The 12800-nt window shown below is 35.9% G+C and overlaps 1 protein-coding gene across 1 annotated transcript in view; it reads left to right on the forward strand.

Moving 5' to 3' along the window:
• The window catches only part of ADAMTS19 (ADAM metallopeptidase with thrombospondin type 1 motif 19), a 272394-nt gene that overhangs the window by 49136 nt on the left and 210458 nt on the right, over positions 1-12800 (forward strand). The window contains exon 3 of the mRNA XM_029216811.1: positions 10436-10601. Coding sequence (XP_029072644.1) covers positions 10436-10601 — 166 coding nt within the window. The remainder of the gene's footprint in view (positions 1-10435; positions 10602-12800) is intronic.

Consider the following 12800-nt stretch of genomic DNA (forward strand, 5'->3'; position numbering starts at 1 on the left):
GGAGTCATCTTTCATTCTCTGTGTTATTATCCCTCTGTGTACAAACATCTAAAACATTAACAAACTTGGGTGGTTGCTCTCTGGTTTGTATGAGAAGCCAAAATTAATCTCAAATGTGTTTACTTTTGTCCACATCCTTAGTTCAGCCACCATGTGTTGCTTTCTTGGTCTACCCATCATGATCTTGCACTTGAACTATTACTGACTTCAAACTGGTCTCCCTGATTCTACTCTTGCCACCCTATAGTCTGCTTTCCAAAAAAGAAAAAGAATGACTTTCTTAAAAATTTATCAGATTACGCCGTACACTGTCCGTTGCTTCCAGTTATACTTCAAATACAATCTAAATGTCTTATCATGGTCTTCAGAGCTCTACAAGAATCATGCCCTGCCAACCCCTCTGTTCTGTTTGTGCTGCAATAATTATTTCTCTGTGACTCCTGCCACCACTTCCATCTCCACATCACTTCTTTAAGTTTTTATTCTGGTTTATCTATAGGTATTTCTCACTGATAGACTTTAAACTGATGCCACCATTATTTACTGCTTTGATCACTGCAGTAGCCTCCCAACAAGTCTTGTGTCCCTCTATTTCAACCTCTCTATTAAATTAAAATGTAATCTAAGTCATTCATATATATTGTTAGAAAAGTCAATACTTATTGCAAAAATTATAGTGTAAAAAATAAACTTTCTTGCCACCTCCTTTCCATCTTTGATTTCTGTCCTTTAGGAGCAGTAGCATTTCTTTTGGTACTTACTTTGCCTCTGTATTGCTAAGTAATATGGTTCTATTGTTTATTCTTTGTTTCTCCTTTAAAAAATAAGTTTTACTGTGACATAAACATATGAAGCACAAACATATATTGTTATCAGTAATAATTTAAAATTTTGCACTTTTATAAACTCAAAGTTGTTACATTGAGTTCCTCCCATCTATCTTCCAGGGTCATAGCCTTGGTATATGGCCTCCTGCACCTAAAATACCACTCTTCTCTCACTTATATTCTGTTTCCTATGGCTGGCTCCTTTAGGTCTTGCCTCTAATGTTATCTCCTTAGATAGGTTTTATTGGGCCACGCTCTCTGGTATCCTAACCTGTGCTCTGTTTCTCTCAGATCCTTGTTTGTTTCTTTAATGATACTTTTCGCACTTTATATCATCCTAGGTATATTTGTCTGAATACTTTATTTTTTTCCTGCCTTTCTCCCTAATATATAAGGTCCATGAAAATGCAGGTTAAATCTGTCTTCAGCTTTGAATCCTCAGTGCCTTGCCTACTGCCATGTTGTGGGTATTCAGTAGGTACATTTGTAATGAACATTAATAAGCACCAGGAAGATACAGTGGAACATAATAGCTTTTGGCTAGACTGATTGATAAACTCAGAAGTAGATTTAAAACTGAATTTACTGCTTCTCAGCTTGTTTTTTTGCTTATTTAAAGAATGCATAGACATCAGTGGATTAATAAAAAAGTCATTATAACCAATAACAGATTATATTAAAGTGAATGGATATAAGAAAGTATATGAAAATCAATAGCTTTTCTTGATATGAGTAGAAATTGTACTATAAAATGAGAAAATAGATAACCGTTATATGTACCAAAAATCAATTATTTTTGATAACTAAATGTTAGGATGGAGCATTCATTTTCCACTTTACCAGTTTTTACCCCTTCCTTTTCACTTCTTTAACATACAACAGCTTCTATTTATTATCATACTTGTGATGTTTATAATGGAGTTGAAAAGGAACATTTTTGAAATTTTTAAAAATCCTTATCTCTGTCAAATGTTGGGAAAAAGTTAGAAGAAGGCAATGGTTCTCAAGAAAACAGGAGAGAAAGCATATTTTTTTCAATTGTAGAAGTGAAATCTATCCCTGTGTAATTATTATGTAGATAAAATAAGACTCTGTTGAAAGAACATAACACAGAAGGCCATCATGAGGCGTCCCATGGTAAGATCTGTAACCAGTGTCTAAGAAAAGGTAGATGGGCTAAAAACCAAAGTAGGATTTCATCAGGGTTTATTTCTAAATAACTAATCCCATAAGTTGACACTGCTATGGGTTAAGGCCCTGGGTTCCTTTCTAATTATCATTTCCCATATATCACACTACTCCAGCTGCCCTAGCTTTGCTTTTCCTTAAATGTCCTAAGCTTGTTCCCAACTCAGGGTCTTGGTTTCTCTCTTTTCCTAGAATGTCCTCCCCCCTACATCTTGGCCTGGCCATTTCCCATACCGTACGTCCCTGCTCAGATGTCACCTCACCCAAAAGGCCATCCCCACATCACTCTCTCACCCCTTCATAGTATTTGGCAGCTGAGTTCATATTATATGTTTATAACTTTTCATTGAGTAAACAGGGCTCAAGGATTATCATAATAAAACAAGTAGTTTGCATTTTGTTTGTTCATATTTGTTTCTCTGGTCTTCCTTCTGGTGTTGTTTACTTTCAGGTTTTGAGAAGTCCCATGGTGAATTTAGTCACAAAAGTCTCTGTTTGGTCATCAGAATATTTATCCTATGATCATCAAAACATCCAAGTTCACGTAAATTTAACATTTCTCTCTGACGCACGGCTGCCACATTCAGGCTTTCTGAGAACTCATCACCTGCAGTGAGGAATGGGGACACGGAGTCAGGTCCTCGTTATTCCCCATCTAGAGCTGTCACCCTCCTGCTCAGCACCCTGGGGTTCCTCTGCATCCCCTAGGGTTGAAGCTCTAAGGGAAGTGAGGAGAAGGGTGCTTAGGTGACTTGTGGGGTCACGAGTGGTGTGGCTGAGCTTTATGACAGGTGCCTACCGTGGACTCTCTCACTCTCATGGGCCACATTTATGGGTTCTTAGGAGGCTTTCGTCTTCAGAGCTGCTCCTGAGCCCCTGAGGTCTTTCACTTACTTGTTCTTGGAGGAGAATTAGTTCATCATCTCTGAATGTTCACTTTCAGCTCCTGTCTTTTGCCTTAGATAGCTGGTGGGATACTTCCAAGCTATATTGTAACCTTGGTTTTTATTGTGACAAAGAACACAGACATAAATAAGTGTACAAACCATCAATGTAAAGCTTATTAACAAATGTTGATGGAGAAATTTTATGTGTAACTTTGACCCAGTTGAACAAATAGCACATTGTCTTCCCTCCTGAGGTGTAAGTTGGTGACGGAGCTTTTCAGCCTTGTTCACTGCTACACCCTGAGCTCTGGATGTACAAAGTTCATACTCATAAGCATTTTGTTGAGTAGAGGGTTGCATGAATGAATAGCTAATAAGATTATGATATATTTAGAAGATAAGTTATTATCCAGCAATTAAAAACCAACTTATAAAGATTATTTGATACTATTAAGAAACAAAATCGTTATTAAGCTTTTCTTAAGTGGGGAAATAAAGTAGAATATGAAACTTTAATGTGTATACATGTGTTATAGGTACACGCATGCACACATACAGATACATAGACACTTATGTGTATATGTTAGTAGACTAGAAAGAAATATGTATATACATACATATATAATTCTATATGATGGGATTTGGGATGACTATTTTCTTTTTTTTAACTATATTTTTAAAATATTCTGCTATTTAAAAGTTCTGATTTTATGATCAGAAAGCAACTTTAAGAAAAAAAAACAGAAGAGAGAATTGAAAGAAAGAAAGAAGGAAAGAAAAATGCAAACCTTGAACTGTTCTCCCAAATCTGCCATGGGAGAGTGATTGGGTTTCCACCATTGAAGGAGGCCTGGAGATGAAACCCTCGGCACACTCAGAAGGCCAGTGTGCCTTTGGCAGCTCACAGGCTGATCACATAAAACAGTCAGCTCAAGATAAAGTTCAGAGCCTAATGCGGTACTTTTGTCTTCTGCTTTGTGAGGGATGGGGCCTGGCCTTGCTCTTGATATCAAATTTTGGACATCTACCATCTGTGAGGTGTTGTGGTTGACGTCAGATCCTCAGTGCAGAAGTTTTTGAAGATGAGAGTTATTTGGAGCAGCAGCCCTGTGGCAGGCCTAGCCTTTTCAGATAGCCTCACAGAGGCAGCATGTGCTCCAAGCCAGGCGGCCTTTGGTTTGAATCCTGTCCTCATCACACACTGATTTGTGACCTTAGGACACGATCAATCTTTTTGAAACTTGCTTTTTTTGCAACTATAAAACGTGTGACGTGAACATAGGTATCCCAAGCTGGCTGTTTGATTAAATGAAATAAGGTATATACAGTGTCTGGCATACAGGCATGTTATTTTCTTCTATTCTTGTTTTCTTATAAATATTTTAAAATAAGTTTGAAAAGGGAAGAGGAAAGGACTATATAGCTTTTTAGCCTGGGTAACTAGAAAAGGGTCATGCATAGAGATACAGACTTAGAGAGGAGGTGCTAGTGTGGCGGGATGTCCATGCAATGGAAGCAGCGGCCTGGGTGTGGGGGGCTTGGGAATCATTTCCGTTGGGGGTTATAAATCCCTTGGGAGGGATAAATGCAGAGAAACTATTGTTGACTGGAGACCTGCTTTGGAGTGAGGAACAGGATCTGTTTAAGGAAATAGAAACAGTTGCTAGAGAACAAGAGACGTAGAGTCATGGAATATTCGTGGAGGAGAAAAGTTGTCAAGGGTCAAATGCCCGAGGGAGAAGAATAAAGGAAAGGGCATGATGGGTGGCCTCAGAACAATTTCCCAGTTCAGTGGGGGAAACAAGAATGTGGGTGGAAATGTAAGGAGAAGGTAGGTAGCGAGCAGATTTATTAGAGTGATGTATTAAAACCAGATATCAATTTGGAAATTGGGAGGCTTAGCCCTGACATTCCCATGAACTCTCTGTGTGATTTTAGGCAAGTCATGCAAGATTTCTAAGCCTTGGTTTTCTTGATTTTAAAACTCCAGATGGCCGGGTGATTCTAAGTTTCCTTCTACCATTGTCATTTCATGATTCTTTTTGAAGCCCCTTTGGCAGGGAAAGTAAATGGAATGATGTTAACAGTGTGGTCACTTGAAAACTTTTCCTAAAGATAAAACTTGGACACACCGGGAAAGCAACACTGGAAATGCCAGAGGAAGAAATCAAATTGTAATTTTCCCCCAGATGGAGTCACAGGTAGAATGTTGTTCAGAGCAGCAAATGGATACATTTTCTTTTATCTCAAAAGGGAAGAATACATTGAGTTAAAACAGCCTTGCCTGAGCACCTGCTATATACCAGTCCTTGCTCATTGAGGCCTGATGACGAGCACTACACCCAAGCATTCCCTGAAATAGCTCATGGTCTAATCAGAGGGTCCTGCAAGCAACATTTACAGGGGGCCTAATAGTGAAAGAACAGAAAAGGTACAGAAGTGGATAGAGCAGGCGGTGGTTACTTTGGAGAGAGGATAGGGTTGGCTTGATTTTGAAGAAATAACTCGCCATACCAACAGTGACTTTCTGGAAAGAGAAAACAGCATGTGCAGCGTACCAAGATGTGACCGTGCAACTAAAAGTTATTCTGAAATTGTTAAAATATAAAGTTCACACAGTAAAATTTGTCTGTGGTGGTTATATGTGAAGTTTAAGTGGAGAAGTAGGCAAGAGTTTATCATGATCTTATAACTTATATATCTTCATTTGGAGTTGATCCTCACGGTGTAAAGCAGAAACCTTGAAAGTATGATATGGTAATAGGATAGATATGGCGTCAGAAGTGTGTTTTCCTGCAGATTTATGTGTATGTATAGAATATGCAAAGGCATGAAAAACCACTCCCATTTACAGGAATACTGAAAATGATGTTTTATTTGAATAAAGCATAAAATAAAGTAATACTATTATAATTTATGTCAATCCCTATATTATACTTACGTTTTAAACTATATACTTTACTTAATGAGATGTATACTATAGCATTACCATACAAGAGAATTTTTTCAAAAATAGTCAAACGTAACATGTGTGGGCTTCCCTGGTGGCGCAGTGATTGAGAGTCCGCCTGCCGATGCAGGGGACGCGGGTTCGTGCCCCGGTCCAGGAAGATCCCACATGCTGCGGAGCGGCTGGGCCCGTGAGCCATGGCCGCTGAGCCTGCGTGTCCGGAGCCTGTGCTCCTCAACGGGAGAGGCCACGACAGTGAGAGGCCCGCGTACCGCAAAAAAAAAAAACAAAAAAACTTAACATGTGTGAAGTACACATCATGTAGAGTATGAGCCATTTGTATAAAATATTTTTACAAGCAGTATACTGCTGCCAGATCCTTTCAGCAACTTCTGTTATTGCTTTTTGGAAGTCAAACACTTATGCTTCTATCTCAGAGATTCTCTAATATACTTTATAGTCGGACAGTGGGCTAAAAATCTTCAGACCCTCAGGACATTGATTTTCCTTTTCCTGTCAAGAACTTTGTCATTTAATGCTTTCAATTATATTGGTTCATCTTATTTTTTGGCTACATTTTCCTATTTCTCTACTCAAGCCAGGCATCTTCTTAAACTATTTCCTAGATTCCACGTCCTCTTTGCCCTTTACCCTCTCATAAGGAGCAACTTTCCCCTAGTTTTATCCAAATTCTGTTATCCCTCCAGTCTTCTTACAGCCTGAAATTATAATGATCTACCACACACTAATGGTATTTACTCCTTGTGATATGCTATATATTTTTTTAAATAGGATATTATTAAAGACCCTCACCATATGCAGTTTGAGCCTCAGATATATACCTTCAGCTAGTCCACGCAAAGTTTACCTAGAAAACTGAGGTTCTGGAAAATAAAGAAAATTTCCAGAAAGGAACATAGAAGAATGAAAAGAAAACGAGGTAGTAGTTACAGTAGTGCTTCAGTTCCTTAAGTGAATAGGAAGTCAGGCAGGGGCACTGAATTAGTTAACCTGGTAGGAATGGAAGCAAGACTGGAGAGTGCCAGGTTGCTTTCTAATTTTTTTAGTCATTTTTAATTTATGCTTGTGACATATGCATTAGGACTTTAGGCTTTGTCCATCTCTTTAGTAGACATAGTTAATTTGAATTTGAACAAATGAAACGCTTGTATTTGGTGAATTGAAGCAACAGTATATAAAAATCCATGCACATTGGCCAAATCAAATTTCATATTGTAATTAGAAGTTGGTGGCAGTGTCAGTACACCTTCATGGAGATCAGTGTTAATGGTTGTTTTAAAAAGCACAGGGGCGTCTAAATAGAGAAAGTAAAATATCAGAACCAGTAAGACAAGATATGGCTGGTAGCGTATTTTCACATAAGCAGTGGTAGATTTGCAAATACTGAAATGTTTGCTAAATTGTCAAATCAGAGACTAAGATTCAGTGACAATAGAACAGATGCCATTGTATGAGAAAATGTACATGATGACTGGAACAAGGCAGGGAACAACTTTTAATTTCATTTCCAAATGTTTGCATGAAAGATCTCAAAATTGTTAAAATCATTTTAAAAAATCTAAAAAGGCAATCTGGGAGAAAATTCTTATATAGTTTGCATTTATTTTAGAGACTGTATTGTGCCATGTCAATACACAGTTAATTTTCTTCCCTTCTAAAATTGAAAGGACAATATTTGCACTAAAGTGCATGCTGCCTAATTGTGGATTGTCAAACACAGGAGGACTTTTAAAGAGAGGTTGATGTGAATTTGTGTTCTTCCATGGCTTGTAAATTCATAGCGCAGATAAAACAATCCATTTTGTTAGTGGAATAGGTGAGCCCTTTGTGGGGACACAGAAAACTTCATAATTTCCTGCAATCCTGCTTGAAAGATACCAACCCAAGCTAGAGCACTTCCTCTGCTGTTAGATATTATTCTGGTCTCAGAAAACCCTTCCCTGTATAGAACCTGAACACTTGATGCTAAATATGCCCTAGAGTGAAATGAGTCTGGCACACTCTGGTCAGACAGTAAATATGTGTTGAATGAACGAGTCATCATTTATAATTATTCAAACATTTTTTTCTTTTTAAAAGTGACCTTATTTTTAAAAATGTGTATAGATAAAATCCTAACACAACAGAGAATGCTGTGTTATGAAGAGGTTTCCAAATTGTAACAAAAAAAAAAAGACCACATTTATTTGAGACAGTATTTAATATGCTAGTGTGGGGATACAAAGACAAATAAATTTTAATTCTTTGGACTCTCTGAGCTCTTCAGTCCAATCCCAAATGTTTGGCTGCTTATATTTATTATGATTATCTTTATTAATAAAATAAAATTATAATGAACATTTATTGAGCGGGTTACTCAGTATCAGATTCTATGACAGGAGCATTACATGTGCTTAAAAAATGCTTTTAAAAAATAATCCAAACAACGCTATGAAGCTGTTGTATAAAGATGCTGTAACTTTCTCATAGTTACATGCTAGTAGTAGGTTATGAACCGAAATAATCTTAAATCCAGAATCTGTTCTTGAGGTCATTAAATTTTATATGATAGTATGCAGTTAAATTTTATAGGGTTTATGGTTATAAATCTTACCATGCTTATAACCTGTTGAAAGAATATATCAGATTGCAAATTCATGATTTAGGGAAACTGAGCATCCTAACAATTATTATCTTAGTCATCAGTCACACTGCCAGTTTTATTAGTGGCCTTGAATACTGACCGAACCTCAGAATCACATTTGCATATAAGACAAGAGAAACACTGTTCTGTATTTTCACAATCTGGATCAATGATAATATGACACTGCTTATCAATCCATGTGTAGATGTACTACATCTTTAATAATTATTACTTAAATTTTAAAATATTTGATACTCTTTTATTCCCATCAAATTAGACTCTAGGGAAAAATTTTGTGTTTCATGTAATTACTTTAAAATTCAAGCTGATTTCATATTTGAGAGAATGAAAACTTGTATGGAAAATAAAAGAACTCATTGAAAGTCATATTAAAATTACACAAAAATGGTCCAAATATATACTTGCCTGATATTTTGAAAGAATCATTAGAGTAAATCTTGTTTTTGCATTATCCCCACCCACAAATGATATATGTGTGCACGTTTGTGTGTGAACAAGAGAGGGAGAGGGAGAAACTGGGAAAGAGACAGGAAAAGGCAGGAAGAGAGAGAGGGGAAGGGGACAAGTCTAGGTGGTGGAGCTGTCATCCTAGTACTTGAGAATTTTATTAGTGATATAAAAACTTCAATAAAATGAAGTTGATGAGGATTTTTAGATTTATTCTTTAGTTATCTTATAATGAAGATATAAGATACCTATTCTTCAGGTATCTTCTATCTTTATTCTGATATAAAGAGTAAAATGTACAGAATAAAATCAGCATATTGGCAATCACCTGGTCTTTCCATAAAGAAGATGCAATACACTTTAGTAATTAAAACAAAACAAAAAGACTTCTTCTAAGGAAAAGTTTTTTTTAGCCTAGTTTTAAAAATATATTCAGTTTGGAACAATTACTGTATCTGAAGACATAATTATATTACTATGCTAATTATATGTGAATCAAATTAAAATGAACTGTATATGATTTTTATAAAGTTAATGCAAAACAGTATTTGATAACTTTCATATTAGCATATTGGGTGTGAATAATGCAGGTTCTAGGGAATTATTTCTTAAAAAATGTTTGCTAAAGAGTTAACAATATAAATCAAATATACATTATATATATATTGCAGTTGAGTAAAACAATGAAAATTGGAAAGATCAAGTTATATATTCTTCCATGTAAAATATTTTCCTAATTATAATTCAAATTTATATTCTGAAAAAGGAAGGGAAGAAGTGACTAGGCTTAGCTTCAATATAATAAAAGAATACCTACTTGTTATAGTTCTTTTTGCTGATCATAATCACATTTTACAGTTTTTGGCCCTCTGTCCACAACTGGCTAACTTTAAAATATGGCATGGTATGAAATGAAACTTGTTTATGTAAGTGATGCTTCATTTTTTTCTGTAATTTATTGTTCAAGGGTTTTCAAAAATGTTTAGTAGAAGGCTTAAGAGTATTTTATATAATAACTTTAATGTTATGTGTCCTACATTTACAGTGGTATGTTACATGAATTATTTTATTAAATAATGATTGTCAAAATGTTGTACTATCCTGTGTATGCAATTAAAAACTATATTGCTCTTCTGTACATGCTGTACATATAAGTGACCCCATGGGTCTCCCAAAGTGAGCCTTTAACATTCCAGAATTTTTACTGTGCATCTGTTGCTGGCATCTAGCCTCCCACCCACACAGGCTAAGGCTAACTAAATGAAATTTATGCTAGTGCAATAAAGTACCTAAAGATGAAGTAGTAAAATGGGAAGACAGTTACCTTATTAGTGGGGTTGCTAACATAGCTTCACTAGAAAAACGTATGCACATACATGGAAGAAAACAGAGTGGATGTGAGTGGGAGAACCCAGAAAGTAACTTATTCGAATGATATTTCATACGTATCTTTCTATGTTATATATTCCAGATGGGAGTCATACAGCTCAATGAGGACTTCATATTTATTGAACCACTCAATGATACAATGGCCATAACGGGTCACCCACACCGTGTATATAGGCAGAAAAGGTCCATGGAGGAAAAAGCCACAGAGAAGTCAGCTCCTCACGGTCATTACTGTGGTGTCATTCCAGGTAATGCCTTCTCCTAAAAGGGTTTAACTAAATATGCAATGTCAGATGAATCCTTTAATAAATCCCCCCCTCCCTCCCTCCCTCTCTTCCTTCCTCCCTTTCCCACCCCTCCCTCCCTCCCTCTCTGTCTTTCTGTCTATCCATCCATCCACCAGCTTTATCTTTTTTAATGTGGAATCTCTCTTGGTTAATGACAATTACTTATCTTTTTTAGACTTATCTTTTAGTTTTCTATGAAATAGTACATTTTAATATCAAAAAATAGAAACTCAAAAGGACTTCATATATTAATATATTACATGCTCTATATCCCTCAAGAGGGATACTCATGGGTTACTGTTCCCCTCACTGGAATAGAAATGACACCGAGAGAATTGCAGATTCCCTGAAACTGAATACTGTGAGCTCATGGTCTTATTTCAGTCCACCTCCCTGAGAACATCATAGATATCTCTTTACTTTGACCAGAAGCAGCTTCTACTTTTTCTTCTTTTTCTATTTGACTCGAGTAAAAATCATCTTGAAGGTTAAAGTTAGAAGAGGAATAGGAAGAAGAGTCAGGATTTACTTCTTTGAATTTTATTCTCAGTATCAGAATACTTTAAATCTGGAAGTTTCAGTGGCTCATAAACATTCCCAACCATCAAATCCTGGTCTCTGTTTGTCTGCTAATTTTTCACAGAAGTAAAATGGGGTGACCGTTTTGTACACTTCCTTATTACTTCCTTTGGCAGAGATCTGTGGCATTAGCAAGAAGGATAAGGAAAATGAATGATTTCTATTACATAAGTAGGACCTGAAAATCATAGTCAGCATTCAGTGGTTTCCCTAGGAAAAATATTTGGACATCTAATCCAGACATCTCAGTGAATATTCACTGTTATGAGAAATATTTCCCTATAGTATCTGAGGAAATGTGAATTTATTGAAGAATTTTTGGTGTAAAGACTTTAAAATTTGAATTGGAGATTTAAAATTAGGTGTTCGTGTAGTTAGTGCCAAGATAGCAATTCTAGCATTGGTTATGGTATCTGAGGCTGATTTAGGTATATAAATTGTGATAATAAGTAACATTTGCAGAGGCCATAGCATGTTCATATCATCAATTGTCTAGTATGTTCAAATTCAGAAAGAACTTCAATATGTTTCTCTTTAGTTATATTATCTCAATTTAATTTATGATCTCTATTTTCTTTCGCAAAAGCTCATGATATCAGTCTGTATTGGAATTATCTTCAGAAGTGGTTAAGTGAATCTACCTCTGTGTCACATTATTCAACATAGATCAAGTCAATTTAAATAAGACACATCCCTCTTCTCTATTCTAAGAACTGTAGACACAATGGAGATAAAAAACAGCTGAACAGAAGTCATAGTATGAACAAGCAAAAGAAAGGTTTTTATATCGTGAAATGATAACAGAAACAACTTGGATTTAGTCCATTTAAGGAGATTGCCTTGTGTGAGTTACACTGAAAATCTGCACTATGCAACTTTTGAATCATAGTGAGTTCCAGCTATTCTAATTACTCATGTATACGGATGACATAAAACAGGCTTTGTGTGCCATTATGCACAGAGGAAACGTTTCTAGAAAATTCTTATTTTTGATAGGTTTATAAAGCATAAATACACAGTTCATATTTCACAGACATTGTTCATAAACTTCCTAATTTTTTTTAAGGCATGACTGTTATATCTTAATTGACCTGTTTGGATCAAGCACTTGCATAGAAGGAGTGCTAAGCTATCGTCAGTTGGATGCTTTACTGAACTTAACTATTTTCGATGCTTTATAAGGGTCTAGAAATTTTAAACTCATTTTAAAATTAGCAATCCATGAAATAAAATATTCATTTACTTATCAGCATAAGTCTAATTGCAGTTCTTCCCTTCTTACTTCAAGCTGATATATCAACATATTAAAAACATGATTCAGAGGTGGATAATGTTGCAGTAATTGCCTTTTCACAATGGAATCATAAAAGCATATTTGTATTCAACTTGGTCTTTGCCCTATTCCCCTTCATCATGTTAATGTCTTAAGTGTATTGTGTTTGTATGTATTGATTACGTAAATATTTTTTCTGAACAGGCACTTCATAGTTTAGGATGACTTTGTTGTGTTCTTTTATTAACAATAACATAGAGGAAAGAAAGGCACATGAGGCTGAGAGTCAGAGGCCCTGGTTTCAAGGC

This window comes from Monodon monoceros, unplaced genomic scaffold (assembly GCF_005190385.1).
Source record: "Monodon monoceros isolate NGI ecotype Baffin Bay Population unplaced genomic scaffold, NGI_Narwhal_1 Super_Scaffold_12, whole genome shotgun sequence".
NCBI lineage: Eukaryota > Metazoa > Chordata > Mammalia > Artiodactyla > Monodontidae > Monodon > Monodon monoceros.